General features: G+C 43.5%; 1 protein-coding gene across 1 annotated transcript in view; it reads right to left on the reverse strand.

The window, feature by feature from the left end:
* Positions 1-3,681: 3,681 nt before the first annotated feature.
* hoatz (HOATZ cilia and flagella associated protein) overlaps positions 3,682-16,591 on the reverse strand; it is a 29,013-nt gene continuing 16,103 nt past the window's right edge. Inside the window, exons 4-5 of the mRNA XM_033049808.1 lie at positions 6,625-6,684; positions 3,682-3,781 (exon numbers count right to left, since the gene is read on the reverse strand). Of these exons, the coding sequence (XP_032905699.1) occupies positions 3,725-3,781; positions 6,625-6,684 (117 nt within the window). The 3' untranslated portion in view covers positions 3,682-3,724. The remainder of the gene's footprint in view (positions 3,782-6,624; positions 6,685-16,591) is intronic.

The following is a 16,591-nucleotide window of genomic DNA, read 5'->3' on the forward strand; positions in this document are numbered from 1 at the left end:
GATCTCGTGATACATCAACTGAAAGTAAGCACTGGGCAAGAAACAAAAAGAGGAATTTGGTTTTGAGTCATTTCATGGCACACACTGCTAGATTTATCCTCTGGGGCCTTTTAAAAAGCTAATGCTATTAGATATTTGTTCTGCGTAGGTGAGTCTGCCGTTCCTGCATCTGATTGAAGATATATAATGCTCATGGAGAGTTGAGAATCCCAAAGCTGCTCTTTCAATGGGACCTGGTGCAAATACTATTGTTCACCTGGGACTCGTTCTTAGGGAATTATTGAACTGAGTTTATTTGGCATACTAATTAAATTAATGGAATGTGGCAAAGCTATTCTCTGAACATGAAAAAGATTAGTTAAAACAAATGTAGGTTCCTTGCAGTCAGAAACGGGTGAATTGATCATGGGGAACAAGGACATGGCAGACCAATTGAATAACTACTTTGGTTCTGTCTTCACTAAGGAAGACATAAATAATCTGCCGAAATAGCAGGGGACCGGGGGTCAAATGAGATGGAGGAACTGAGTGAAATCCAGGTTAGCCGGAAGTGGTGTTAGGGAATTGAATGGATTAAAGGCCGATAAATCCCCAGGGCCAGATAGGCTGCATCCTAGAGTACTTAAGGATAGCCCCAGAAATAGTGGATGCATTAGTGATAATTTTTCAAAACTCTTTAGATTCTGGAGTAGTTCCTGAGGATTGGAGGTAGCTAATGTAACACCACTTTTTTAAAAAGGGAGGGAGAGAGAAAACGGGGATTTACAGACCAGTTAGTCTAACGTCGGTAGTGGGGAAGCTGCTAGAATCAGTTATTAAAGATGGGATAGCAGCACATTTGGAAAGTGGTGAAATCATTGGACAAAGTCAGCATGGATTTATGAAGGGTAATCATGTCTGACGAATCTTATAGAATTTTTCGAGGATGTAACTAGTAGAGTGGATAAGGGAGAACCAGTGGATGTGTTATATCTGGACTTTCAGAAGGCTTTCGACAAGGTCCCACATAAGAATTAGTATACAACTTAAAGCATACGGTATTGGGGTTCAGTATTGATGTGGATAGGAGAACTGGACTGCAAACAGGAAGCAAAGAGTAAGGAGTAACGGGTCCTTTCACAATGGCAGGCAGTGACTAGTGGGGTACCAGCAAGGCTCGTGCGTTCTGTGACCCCAGCCTAGTTTACGATGATATCTAATGATTTGGACCGAGGGAATTGAATGCACGATCCCAAGTTTGCGGGATGACACGAGCTGGGGGGCAGGGTTAGATGGAGGAGGAGATGCTAGGGCGGACTGCAAGGTGACTTGGGATAGGCTGGGTGAGTGGGCAAATGCATTGCAGATGCAGTATCAAGATGGTGGATAAATGTGAGGTTATGCCACTTTGGTGGCAAAAACAGGAAAGTAGATGTATTATCTGATGGTGGCCGATTAGGAGAGAAGGGGGAGATGCAACGAGACCTGGGTGTCATGTACACCAGTCATTAAAGTAGGCATGCAGGTGCGCAGGCAGTGAAGAAGGCAATGGTATGTTAGCATTCATAGCAAAGGATTTGAGTAGGAGCAGGGAGGTTCTACTGCAGTTGTACAGGGTCTTGGTGAGACCACACCTGGAGTATTGCGTACCGTTTGGTCTCCTCATCTGAGGAAAGACATTCTTGCCATAGGGGAGTACAGAGAAGGTTCACCAGACTGATTCTGGGATGTCCGGACTTTCATATGAAGAAAGACTGGATAGACTCGGTTTGTACTTGCTAGAATTTAGAAGATTGAGGGGGGATCTTATAGAAACGTACAAAATTCTAAGGGGTTGGACAGGCTAGATGTCGGAAGGAGTTGTTCCCGATGTTGGGGAAGTCCAGAACAAGGGGGTCACAGTTTAAGGATAAAGGGAGGAAATCTTTTAGGACCGAGATGAGGAAAACTTTTTTTCACACAGAGAGTGGTGAATCTGTGGAATTTCTCGCCGCAGAGGTAGTTGAGGCCCAGTTCATTGGCTATATTTAAGAGGGAGTTAGATGTGGCCCTGTGGCTAAAGGGATCAGGGGTATGGAGAGAAGGCAGGTACAGGATACTGAGTTGGATGATCAGCCATGATCATTTTGAATGGCGGTGCAGGCTCGAAGGGCCGAATGGCCTACTCCTGCACCTATTTTCTATGTTTCTATGTTTCTATGTATTTGTAACTGTAGGTTTCCAAAGCAATTCTGACATTCTCCTTATGAGTACATTGTTCTGAAAAGGAAATTGAAATATTTTTTATAAACCTAATTAGCCATTCTTCGTGGGCTCCAAAAGCAGAAAGATTGTCAAAGGATTAGGCAACTATCATTTCCCATTCAAATGGAAGACCTCACCACTTTTTCTGGGTACCCAATAAAAAAGGCTGCCTGATCTCACAATATCGTGCAAACAAGTGAAAGCAGTTGCAGAGGACTGGCTGGCAACCTGATATTAACAGTTTATGTACGTTGCGATTTGGCAGATTAAACCAATTGTCAGAATGAAGCATCATAGCAGTGAAATATTGAGATGGATGGAGGACGGAAAATCAGATGGAGAGGTGCAGGCAAGGAGAGCAATATGCACAGAGGACAATGCACATTAACACTGAGATGGTGATCTGAGATGGTGATCTGTTCACACTGACACAGAATCAGAAAATGGACTGACGTAGAAATAAGTACATACAGCACAGGGAATATCTATAAACTGCTGCCCTACTTGTAAAAAATATTTGAGGCTGTGGACAGTGGGAAAGGAAGAGAAGGAGGGAAAATGTGTTGCATTTCCAATGGTTGCACGATACGCTGCCATAGAAGAGGACAGCAAATTGGTGGAAGGTTGTATGAATCAGAATAATTAGTGTGGACTCAGTGTGGCTGCGGTCTTGCAGTACCTTTAATAGGTGGATGGACACTGCAGCTGGTGATTGCATTATGTTGTTGTGTCAGAATTTGCACATGATGATTTTTAGAAGTGTGGCTGGTGGGGTGAAAGGTGAGGACAAGAGAAATCCTATCCTGATTCTGGGATTGGTGAGAATTGCGCAAAATGGAGTTTGACCAACAGCCCTGTCAAACCAGGAGGAAGAGGAATCAACAATTCAAGAAAAAAAAGACCTATTGAAGGCACTGATATAAAACAAGGCAACTGGGAGAATGGAATGGCCGCTACAGGATAGAAGGAAATCTAATCAACTTGTCTGTGGACTAGCAGATTGAAAGCCATGAAAGGAAAAGAAGAGTCAGAGATGGATTATGTGAAGATGAAATCAGGGTGGAAGTTGGATGATTACTTTTTTAAGTTCAGTGAGATGATAGCACAATGGTTCAGCAAACATACGATTCTATATGATGACCAATATCAGCTGATAGGAAAATATTTTGCGATTTGAGATGGTAAAGAAACATTCTGGGAAGAAATACATCCTATTTTTTAGCACAGAATGCATAATATTGTGGTGACTGTGTGGTACTCTTGAACTTCACTTCCACTGTAATCAACAGAACTGAATTTCAGTGTAGAACAATGTGGAAACACTGCTACATTACATGCATGTACAAGCAATCGAGGATGAACTTCCAACGACTGCCTTCTTTCTTCTCAAATGAAATGGGATGTAAAATGAACGGAGTAAATATCTTTTTTTTCAATACCAGTGACAGCACAATGGAATTAAATCAATTAAATGTTTATTTATTGTAACATCAATATACACTTACGGTTGCGATTGCATGATTTTCTTTGGTTTGTATGGAAGAGCCACTAGTTCTTTCTGGAAAAGAAAATGATTAAATGTTTTGAGCTACTCGTGTTCAACCCTCTGGAGAAAGACCAATAATCTGATGCTTCATCAGAATAATGGGTGGGGATCTTTCAGTGAAGGCAGGTTTCATTATAGCCCTGCCTTCTTGTATTGAGCAACCAGCGTTCAGACTAAATGCCTGTTACATAGGTTCATAAGTGATAGGAGCAGAATTAGGCCATTTGGTCCATCAAGTCTACTCAGCCATTCAATCATGGCCGATCTATCCTAACCCCATTCTCCTGCCTTCTCCCCATAACCTATGGTAGAGCAAAGAGTGGAGGAGGAGAAAAGGCTCCATTCTGCATGGAAGCGAGAACTCAAAGGAGAAATTTGAAATGAAGGTTTTCAAATAGGACCACAGTGGTACGGGAAGCTAATGGAAGTAAGAAAACGTGATGGGATTGTAGGAGTTTGGTTATTTTGGAACTAGTTTTGAATCAAATTGAGGAGGAATCTGGAAAACCAACAAAGTAAAAATCCCCCAAAAATTACTCACAGCAAGGACAAACTCTCCCCAAAATATAATGCAGATTTAAGAAGTGTATAGAAATAATCATGTTCTATTTACAACAAAAGGGTACATTATGCATTTCCACAGCTTCTTGTAATTCAAATGTATGAAATATTTTTGCACCAGAGCAAATTATAAATGATGCACCCCCAATATTGCTACATCTTTTGAGGCTGCATTATTATGTGTATCACAGAAATGCTTATTTAATTATAGGGTCTACATAATGTATGGAATAAAATTCACAAGCTTTGTGGCTGTAAACAGTGCATTCACAGAGCTGTGGTGCCTGTTTGTCCTCTTATTTTCAGTCAGAAGGGCTTTACCTAGCCAATGAGCGCAATTGGAAGAGTAGGTAAAATACTCTTGTACATTATAGTATTAATTTCAACATTGCCTCATTTTTGCTGTAAGCAGCAAAAAGTACACATGAAGTAAATGCTGAATGAAAAATTACATGTTTTTTAAAGAATGACAATCAAAGGTTTCTTCAAGAAAATACATTCATTGATGTTTCAATAGTGTAACTGTTTCGCTCAGGTTTTTTTAAACCATGATTCTGAATCACTGCACTAAATCTTGATGCTCAATAAAGTGCTGACAATGCCTGCAGAGCCAACTCATACTTCAATGCAATTGCTTTTATTGTTGAAGATTATTTTTCTTCTATTTAATCTTTCTCTCCAACTGGTGTATCAAGACAATTAGTATTTAGATCTTTATTTCCTTAGTTTGCTTTCTGGCAGATGCCACTAATGATAGAGCCCAAGTCCGAGCATCTAACAGCTCTTAAATGGCTATCCCTCATGTACGTTGTCAGAATAATCAACTGCAGAGGCAACATAATAGGTTAAGTCTCTAACAAATAATACTAAATTATTAATCGCCATCAAGCATGATCATTCTGGTTAGTGAGAGAATAATAGGCATACTCGATAAAGCAAGACAATTAAAAATGGACAGCAATTGTATATGGAACCTTCCAGTCTCTACAGCTCAGTTGTATACCTGTCTATCAGGATTATTGAATTGCATGACATTGTATGAAATGAAAAATCTTCCACTAATGTATTCTCAAAGTGTGCAAGGCTGATTAACACAAAACTGATGACACCAGACATTGTCAGGCCATGTATGGGCAGGATCAACTCCAGCATTGTCATCTCTGTGAAAAAACCAAAGAAAAGGCACTTGTACCATATGCCATATTATGTAAACCTATTACTACCGGTCAACAAATCCAAGCAGAATTTGTTTGAAGGCCACTCTAGACGCTGTCATACATTGATTTCACAAAATAATAAAAACATGCTCGGCACCAGGAAATACCCACTGCAATCTCATGGTTTCACTGAAGTAGTTTGCTATGGTTGCTAAATTATCCTTTTTACTTGTGAGGCATATGCTGCATTTATCCATCTTAACTATATTTGCTTTTGATAAAGAGCAAGAGAAGAATTGAGGAGAGTTTTAATCCAGCAATACAATTATTTTCAAATAGAATGAAAATTGAAGTCTAGGCAGAGTACTGATAAAATGGTGCAGGGAGTGGTATATAATTCTGAGGTATAGTCTAATCTTAGCTGCTTCTAATTCTACGTAATCCTGTACAGTATGGTGACATCATGAAAACAGATTGCACCATTGTATCTATGCGAATATGGGATATTTTCGGTCTGGTGCAGCAGGGAACATTGGACTTAACATTTGTATGATTTTTACTGACATGTGTAATTGGGTTCTAAACATTGGGCAAAATAATATTTTTTAATACGTCAATAAAAATAATGCTGATTAAACTGATATTTTTCTTATAATTATAACAACGTAAGAGGTAATTCAGCCCATCAGGTCAGGTTAGCTACCAATGAAGCAATCCCATTAGTTCCATTCCTTCTCATGTTTGTTGTAATCATGCAATTTATTCTCCCTCACACATGCCTAACTATTTTATTTATTTTTTTGTTTGCTGCCAGTTAAGGGATAACTTGCAGTAGTGATTAACCTACCAGCATATCTTTGTGATGTGGGAGGATGCTGGAGCCCATGCGATCACAGAGAGGATGTGCCAATATCACAGTGAGCATCCCAGGTCAGAATTCAACCCTGAATCCGGGTGCTGTGGGGTGCAGCACTTACTGTTGTAGTTTTATGTTATTTTTGCTAAACATATTGTGACTGAGCATTTATTTAGAGCTGTCCAGAACAACATCCAGCCTGGCTTCTGCATTGTGAATATTGACTATTGACTATTTCATGTATTCCAAAAGACCCTAGATCAATCAATCATTTCTCTTACCTTTATTCTTTCCTCCTTTTGTTTCTTGATTAAATCCAAGATCTCTATTCGTTTCTGTGCCTGCAAGAAGAGGGAACATTAAGTAGTTATTCATTTAGTCATACAGCATGAAAACAGGCCCACACGTACACACCAACCAGTGGGCACCCATCTGTTTTAATCCCATCTTCCAGTATCTGGCCAATAGCCTTTTATGCAGAGGTGATTTTATGTGCTCATCTAAACACTTAAATACCTTCAGCAAGCTCTACTTTCACTACTCTCCCCGGCAGTGGCGGCGCTGTTGAACAGCTGCGGCTCGCCTGCAGTCCTTCTCTTTTTACTTTTTTAAAATGTTTTTTTGTCTTGTTTAGTTAAATTTTTGGTTATTAGGTTGTGTTATGTGTGGGGGGGGGGGGGCTGAAACATGGTTTTCTGTCTCTCCCTTCGGGGGAATGCGACTCTTTTTGTCGTATCCCCCCTTCTCTGCCTCCGTCTGCGCTGAGGCCTAATGGCGGAGCTGGCGGCCTCCAACCTGCGACCGACCTTGAGGCTCCGGAGGCAGAGCCAGCCAGACTCACCAACGCGAGGCTGGCCGTCTTCGAGCTGTGGCGGCGTTCGGGCTCTCCAGTGGCAGCGGCACAACTCGGGGCTGAGACGGCGCTCCGGTGAGGGCGGCCCGGCGCGGGGCTAAGACGACGCTCCGGTGGCAGCATCACGACTCGGGGCTGGGACGGCGCTCCGGTGAGGGCGGCCCGGCGCGGGGCTGAAACGACATCGTCGGGAGCTCGCAGGTCACGGCTGGTGCCTGTTTTCCGGAGCTCCCGCGGCAACAGCTGCGTCCGCTGGACTGGAGGGCGGCAGCTTCGACCACCCCGGGCCGCGGAGCTTGAACCGGCCCGTTCGCGGAGCTCGGTGAGCCGCGGGACTGACTTACCATCGCCCGGTGGGGTAACAACATATCGCCTCAGCGCAGAGGGAGAATGAGGAGGGAAGAGACAGTAACCCTAAGATTTTTGCCTCCATCACAGTGAGGAGGTGCCTGGTGAACTCACTGTGGTGGATGTTAATTTGTGTTTATTGGGTGTTTTGTTGTTTATTATTATATGTATGGCTGCAGGCAACGACATTTCGTTCAGACCGAAAGGTCTGAATGACAAATAAAGGATCTAAGTCTAAGTCTAAGTCAGTGCATTCACAGCACTCCGAATTCTCTGAGTAATAAAGGACCCCTCAGATCCCCTCTAAATCACTTACCGCTTTCCCTAAAACCTATGTGTTCTGATTTCATCTACCTCTAATATGGAATGTTTCCTGTCGTCTATTTTATTTATACCTAGTTTAGTTTACTTTAGTTTGAAGATAGAGCATAGACACAGGCCCTTTGCCCACCGAGTCCACGCCAACCATCAATCACCCCTTCACACTAGTTCTATATTATCCCACTTCCCCACTCCCTATAATAATAATAATAAATTTTATTTATGGGCGCCTTTCAAGAGTCTCAAGAACACCTTATAAAAATTGAGCATGTAGAGGAAAAACATGTAAGGGGAATGAAATAAATAGTAGAGACATGACTAGTACACAAAGTAAAGACAGAATTCAATACAAAACACAGTATGAGGCAATTAATGCACAGATGAAAAGGGAGGGGGACGTGGGGCTAAGGATAGGCAGAGGTGAAGAGATGGGTCTTGAGGCGGGACTGGAAGATGGTGAGGGACACGGAATTGCGGATCAGTTGGGGGAGGGAGTTCCAGAGCCTGGGAGCTGCCCTGGAGAAGGCTCTGTCCCCAAAACTGCGGAGGTTGGACTTGTGGATGGAGAGGAGACCGGCTGATGTGGATCTGAGGGACCGTGAGGGTTGGTAGGGGGAGAGGAGGTCAGTGAGATATGGGGGGGCCAGATGGTGGAGGGCTTTGTAGGTGAGGACCAGGATTTTGTAGGTGATCTGGTGGGAGATGGGAAGCCAGTGAAGTTTCTTGAGGACTGGAGTGATGTGATGCCAGGATTTGGTGTGGGTGATGAGTCGGGCGGCTGCGTTCTGGACCAGTTGGAGTCGGTTGATGTAGGTGGAGCTGATGCCAAGGAGAAGTGAGTTGCAATAGTCCAGTCGGGAGGAGATGAAGGCATGGATGAGTCTTTCAGCAGCGGGCGGTGTGAGAGAGGGTCTGAGTTTGGCGATGTTGCGGAGATGAAAGAAGGAGGTTTTAATGACATGGCGGATGTGAGGCTCAAGGGAGAGGGTGGAATCAAAGATTACGCCAAGGTTGCGGGCCTGGGTAGATGGGGAGACAGTGGTGCCGTCGATGGTGAGAGTGGGGTTATTGATTTTGCTGAGTGTGGCTTTGGAGCCTATGAGGAGGAATTCTGTCTTATCGCTGTTGAGTTTGAGGAAATTTTGTTGCATCCAGGTTTTTATAGCTGACAAACAGGAGTTGATATGGGAGAGGGGGGGGGGTTGTGGGGGGATTTGGTGCCAAGGTAAATCTGGGTGTCATCAGCGTAATAGTGGAAGTCCAGATTGAAGTGGCGGAGTATCTGACCAAGGGGGAGGATGTAGATGATGAAGAGGAGGGGGCCGAGTATGGAGCCTTGGGGAACGCCTTGAGTGACTGCGGCTGTAGCAGAGGTGTGGTTGTGGAGAGTGATGAAGTGGGATCTGTTGGAAAGGTAGGAACGGAGCCAGCTGAGTGCAGAGCCTTCAATGCCGAGGTCTTTGAGTCTGGTGAGCAGGATGTTATGGTTCACTGTATCGAAGGCTGCGCTCAGGTCGAGGAGGATGAGGATGTTGAGGGAACCAGTGTCAGCAGAGGTGAGGAGGTCGTTGAGGACTTTGAGGAGAGCAGTTTCTGTGCTATGGAGAAGGCGAAAACCAGATTGGAGGGGTTCAAGTAGGTTATACGCAAGGAGGTGGGAATGAAGTTGCGACGCAACGATACGCTCCAGGGTTTTTGAAAGAAAGGGGAGGTTTGAGATTGGGCGGTAGTTAATGAGAGAGGAGGGATCAAGACCAGGTTTCTTTAAGATTGGTGTAACGGCAGCAGTTTTGAAAGCGGAGGGGACGATTCCTTGGGACAATGAGGAGTTGAAGAGATTAGTGAGGTAGGGGCAGAGAACGGGGAGGCAGGACTTCAACAGGGGAGTGGGGAGAGGGTCGAGGGAGCAGGTAGTGGGTTTGGAAGAGCTGTTGAGTTTGGAGATTTCAATAGGGGTGACCAGGTCAAACTGGGAAAGGAAGCAGTGTGGAGGAGGGGTAAGGAGGTCAGTGGAGATGTTGAAAGGAGGGGCCTTGGTAGGTGGTGGAGTAGATGCTGGGGAGTTGGGTACAGGGGATAAAGATTGATAGATGGTGCTGATTTTATCAGCGAAAAAGTGGAGGAATGAGTTGCAGAGATCCGGAGTAGAGGTAGGGAGAGTGTTGGCTCGAGGCTTGAGGAGGTTGCCCACTGTGGAGAAGAGGGTTCTGTGGTTTAGGCAGGGATCGGTGAATATGGAGGAGAGGTAGGCAGATTTTGCAGCAATGAGAGCATCTTTGTACATACTACATACTAGGGACAATTTAAAGAGGCCCTACAACCTACAAACCTGTACATTTTTAGAATATGGGAGGAATCCGGAACATCCGGAGGAGACACATACAGTCATAAGGAGAACGTGCAAACTCTGCACATGCAGTACACGAGGTAGAAATCAAACCCGGGTCTCCAGTGCTGTGAGGCGCAGCTCTACCAGATATGCCACCCTCTCATAATTTTATATACCTCTATAATGTCCAGTCGTAATCTCCTCCACTCAGGAAAAAAAAAGTTTCTCCTCATAACTGAATCTCCTCTGCATCCTCTCATCAAAGCTATCACATCTTTCCTATAGTTCAAGTGTTTAATTGCCATCTTTACCGACAATGGAACAATGAAGTTCTTACTTGCAGCAGCATAGCATGAGTGTAAACACACCAGTGACCAGAACTGCAAGCAATACTCCAGATGTGGTCTAACTTCCTTGCTCTTGTTCTCGATGCCCTGACTAATGAAGGTCTGTATCCCATATTCCTTCTTTGCTATGTCATCCATCTGCTGCCACTTACACGGATCATTAGACTTGCACCTCAATATCCCCTGGGAATTTACTATTCATACTGTATCTTTCAGCCTTTCGTGCTCTCAAAATGCCTCACCTCACATTTATCGGGATTAAACTCCGTCTGCCACTTCTCAGTCCATTTCACCAATACATCAATATCAACCTGTAGCCTAAGACTATCAACAACTCCACCATTCTTTGCATCATCTTGCAATTTTACTGATCATAGCTCCTCCATCCATATTCAAATAATTCTCAAACATTACAAAGAGCGAAATAAAAGTAATTGCTCTGTTTATCCCCCATTTCAAAAAATAATTCCACAGACGATATTTATACTTTCCTTGCTCAATTTCTGCTTTGACAGTGAAGTAATTAATAAATCCTTCTATCCATTCAGCATCTTAGCTCAATATTTCACTCAATCAATAACTTTCAATCATCAGTAAGCTGTGTGGAGACATAAGTACAGCCTATACTAAGTAAAACTATACTCGCTGTCATGGAGATAAATGACCAATTAACCTGTTTTGGGTTGAGAAATCATGATTCAGCTAAACAAGGAAATGCATGGTCCATCTAAAACAATAAAACAGTAAAACACAGTTTAAGACCTCATCCAAAGGATAGCAGCTTTGACAGTTCATCTTTGGAGTGCCCTGAAATATCAACCCAATTATGGTTACATTCCCGGAGTTCAATCCTGGCCTCTGGTGCAGTCCACGTGGAGTTGTATGTGCTTTGTGTGACCATTGGGTTTCCTCTGGGTGCTCCGTATTTCCCCCGCATTGCGTTTATAAGTTAATGGGCAACTGTATTTTGTCCCCTAGTTTGTCGAAATGTGATTGTAATGAAAAATGTGTTTATACTAAACAAAGGATATGGGGAGAAAGCAGGAAAATGGGGTACTGATTTTGGATGATCAGCCATGATCATATTGAATGGCGGTGCTGGGTCGAAGGGTCGAATGGCCTACTCCGACCTGCACCTATTTTCAATGTTTCTATGTAAGAGTGAAAAAACTTGAGCCAAGTGAGCACAGTAGATTCTTATTTACTACATTGTAAACGATTAAGTTCCAGATAATATTAGATACTGCAAACAGACGGATTCCCTTTAACACCAGTGAACCACATAATATTTATCAGGGTAGAGATAATTTACATAGCACATTGTCAGCGCCAGTTATAATATGATTACCAGGAATGACACTTTTACTTATGTCTGGAGTCAAGGGGCGGCCAAATAAAAGGCTGCCGCTGCCTACAGTCTGTCCGTTTTTTCCATAATTTTTAAATATTAAATTTTGTTTAAAAGTATGTTGAGGAGGTTTCTTTAGTTTTCTATGTGGGGAAGGGGGAAACCGTCTCCCAGTCGCCTCCTGGTGAGGATGCGACTATTCTCTGAGTTGTGTCCTCGCCCCCCCTCCTCGCGGCCTACCAACTGGATTGGTGCGGCCTTTCCTGCCGGGGACCGGACCAGAGCTCCAGCAGCGGCAGTGCTGGATACATCGCGGAGCGGGCGATGCCTCACCTGGGATCGCCATTGGAAGCTCTGAGTGCTGGGCCTGCTGCAACAACATCGCGGGGCTGTGGTTTGAAGAGCTTCCAGCGCGGGCGGCGCTGACTTCAACATCGCGGTGCCCTGGGGCCCTTTGCCGAGAGCCGCCAGCGTGGGTCTCTGCTCGGTGCGGCCTGTGGACTTCGGGAGCCGCGAACTCCGGTAGGAAGTGGCTGAATCGGAGGTCCAAGCTCCTGAGGTTGTTTTCTCGTTCCAACGTCGGAGTTCCATCATCCCGGTGAGAGGGCCTGAGCACCGGGCCATCCGTAGCGGCTACGGCGGAGGGCTTGGGAGGCCCCGACCACGAGTGTACATCAAAGAACATCAAAGAGGAGGATGACTGAACTTTGGGCCTTCCCTCACAGTAAGAAACTTTGATTCCGCTGGGCAGAGGATGTTTATGTTAAAATACTATCGTGTTTCGATCTTTTTTTATTCGTAGGGTTGTATGGTGACCCCAAATTTCACTGTACCGATAGGTACATGTGACAATAAATGTCTCTTGAATCTCTTGAAGAACCCAGAAATTCGAAGGTATAAAAACATTTTTTACCTCAATTGCATTTTAAAAATGTAATATTTGATTTGTGCTCTGATTTCTTTCTGAAGGATTGACTGAGAATGAGTGCTGGTGATGTGCAACACAAAGCCATTTTATAATGAACAATCAAAAAGTCAGAGTTATACAGTAGAGAATCAGGCACTGCAGGTGACCCAGTTGGTGTCAACCATCAATCTCCTTTTTACATTAATATTATTTTATTTTCTCTCATATTCCTATCAGCTCTCCCCAGATTCCACTGCACACCCACAAACTGGGGGGGGGCAATTTTCAGTGACCAATTGACCTATCAACATATGGGGCAAGCAGGAACATCCAGAGCAAATGAAGAACATGCAAACTCTATACAGACAGTACCAGAAGTCAGGATTGAACCCCAGTCACTGGAACTGTGAGGCAATAGCTCTACTCGCTGTACCAAAGTGTTTGGACTGTTCAAATTATTGAAGTGAAAAGTTAAATTTAGTAGAACTTTGACCAGAGTATTCAATGTAGTCTAGATGTTCTGTAATTTCTTCTTATAAATGTTATCTAAAGTACTCATATCAGATCATTGACATGAGATTAATTCAGCCCAACACTTATCTAATATACTTTGTTTTAAAATAAACCAAAAGCATGTCTTATTTTAAACAATATATGATTAAAGTGAATAAATGGCTCTAATTGAATGATACCTCAAATTTTTATGGTTTATAATGCAATCCAAATCCATCAATTAAATATCTAATTCTAATTAACTCGTTATCTGTGCTGATTTTCATGTATTTACTGAAATCAGCTAATTGAAAATATAATACAATTTAAACCTTAAAATTGTTTAAGTAATTAGAAATTGTGCAAGTTTAAATTTATGATTATTTTGATCCAAATTGCTAATCTGGAAGTGCTTTCAATCATTGCTGTTTATTTAATATATTTATCTAATTTATCTTGAATATAAAATTTCATGTGATGACATCAACCTATAACATTCATCGCAATCACTCAATTTATGTTACCCTTCATTTTATTGATACGCCATTGATCATTAGAATTATGTCCTCTCAACTCATAAAATGACACATTTCTTCAGGGATTTAGTCTCACTGTCCCACATACACTTTGCCAACTCATGCAAGTGCCTGTTCTTTATGTAAACTTTGCCAGTTAATGGTGCCAATTACAGACAAGACAAACATTTATGACATTCATAAATGTGCATTTTGCAGCAGCAACGTTTAAAAATAAGCAGGAGCAAGTAAACTGGTTGGATTCACCCCTCCGTCCCCCATAATCAGAAGTTATTCATTTGAACTACTGAGATGCAGAGGAATCTGGATAGCTCAGTGCTGAATTCACAAAAAGCTAATACTGAGGTACAGCAGGTAATTAGTAAAGCCAATAGACTGTTATCTGTTGTAGGGTCTGAAGAAGGGTCTCGACCTGAAATGTCACCAATTCCTTTTCTCCTGAGATGTTGCCTGACCCACTGAGTTCTCCAGCATTTTGTGTCTATCTTTGGTGTAAACCAGCATCTGTAGTTCTTTCTTACTCTCGTCCTGGACTTTCCCACGACTGGAAACATCCACTTCACACCCATCCTTGTCAGAGACAAGGGTACTGTAATAAAGTTGACTGCTCTCACTCTTGAGCCCAGCCAAATAGAACTGACTCTTCCTCTGACAATGCCAGACTTGGATATCTGCCAAGTAATTGCTAACCTCCATGCTTTGAAGACTGCAATCCCTCCCCATTCCCCAAGCAACATGCTCAATCCCATAACCAGCCAAGACCCAAGTGATTACACCATGATTTCCCCAAACTGAATCGCCATCTTTGAAAGTTCTGCTCGCTGGTCATCAACAGCCACCTCCCACCACCACAAATTCCCTCAACCACATTCACCATTCCCAGTGACAGCACCAGCCTGATTCCTCCTAAGGTAGACAACCTTCTGATGCCAGTCTCAGAAGAATTCTGGCTGTCACATTTTCAATGGAGGATTAGCATCCTGTTCACCCTGCAATGGAGGATTAGCACACATCTGCCACATCCATTTACAATGAACTAGAAATTTTCAACATCTTACTTCCCATATTTTAAATGTGCTTTTACATGTGTCACAGTTGCCAATTGGTATTATTTTCTTGGTATATTTTGACATGCAAGTCTTGATTTGTCATATCCATAGTTTATATTTTGGCTGATTTCTAGCTGCTCTGGATTGTTTTACGTTTAATAATCCATGAAAATTGTGTCATAGGCTGAAAGTCATGAAAATACATGATTGTGTTTCTAGCTTTTGGATAGAAAAATTGAAGATTGATGTTTGGGATGTATAATCATCAGATATGATGAAGTTGTACACCACAAGTGTTAATCTATTTATCTTTCTTTCTTTTATTTCATCATCTACCTGCTAGATAAATCCTCAATTTTTTTCATCTTTCCTCAATAATCACATTTCTCAAAGTAAAGGGCCTGTCCCACGAGCATGCGACCTGCATGTGGCAAGTGCGACCAAACCGGAAGCAGGGGCCGCGCGGAGGTCGAGTGATCCCCGTACAGGGCCGGTCCCACCAGCATGCGCCTGCATGTGGCAAGCTCGACCAAACCAGAAGCGGGGACCGTGCGGAGGTCGAGTGAGTGACGTGAAGTTCGAGTGTAGTCCGCGGGAAGTTCGCGCGTGACGTACGGCGTCAAGACACTGTGTATGGTGTCAAGGCGCTGCGTACAGCGTCGAGACGCTGCGCACGCCCGTCGAGGCGGTGCGTACGGTGTCGAGGCGGCTGCGGACCGGCAGGCCATTGCCGCGCGGAATTTTTGAACATGGTCAGTTTTTCGGAGCCCCGCACGATGTCAGGACCAGCTCCGCACAACTCCATACGGTTCTGGCGATCGAAGTGGGACCGGCTCCGGCGATCAAAGTGGGACCGGCCCCCGCGAGGCCATACGGCTCAAGCGACCACGTTAGGTCGCGCTTGCCGCATGGAGTCGCATGCTCGTGGGACAGGCCCTTAAAATGTGTCAGTTGATATTCCCAAACTCAGCAGGATTGTATCATTTTCTGTAAATTTGGTCGGCAATCCTGAAGAGCTCTGACTTCTGCTACCAAAGTATTAAGTCCACCATTCAATCACTGTTCTTCGTTCACATGCTCAGAAAGGTTCCAAAGGTTAATTAGTCAGAGTTTCTGAGTGAGACTGATCCTTGACTCTCATGCTGCTGTTAATTGCTGAGTATGTTCTGTGCTGTGCCCCCTCTGGGAACTGCATCCTCTCTAGGTACTATAAATCCTTGAAATTGTAGCTAAGTGCAAACCTCAAGTCAATCAGATATTTGACAGCATCGTGGAGCATTTATGCAAACTGTTCCAATTCTTAGATTGCGATCACCAGAAACCTGAGTGATAGCGTAATGGCCTAAACCAAAATGACACAATTGCCAGCACAAAGCTGGTTCACAGTTCATCTGCTGTAGTGAAACTGTACACACACACTCCGAAGCACTGACAGATGCATTCAACAAAACAGCCTATGCACATTTTATGCTAGTAGATTGCTGACTAAGGATGGGATTAGTGAGCACTAACGATCCGCAAACTAGAGAAGCAGCCATTTAGCAGATGGAAGGCTGTTTAGTTGAACTGAATAACACGTATTTCTGCATTTCATCTCCTATTCCAGTGAAGGTTGCATCTGAGGTGCTGTTGTAGCCCTCAATGTTCCAGTTGAAGCAGAAGGAAGTGATTTGGAGTGAGATAGTGGAGTGGTTAGTGGGGTGTGGGAGGCAGGGGGA

This window comes from Amblyraja radiata, chromosome 33, assembly GCF_010909765.2.
Source record: "Amblyraja radiata isolate CabotCenter1 chromosome 33, sAmbRad1.1.pri, whole genome shotgun sequence".
Taxonomy (NCBI): domain Eukaryota; kingdom Metazoa; phylum Chordata; class Chondrichthyes; order Rajiformes; family Rajidae; genus Amblyraja; species Amblyraja radiata.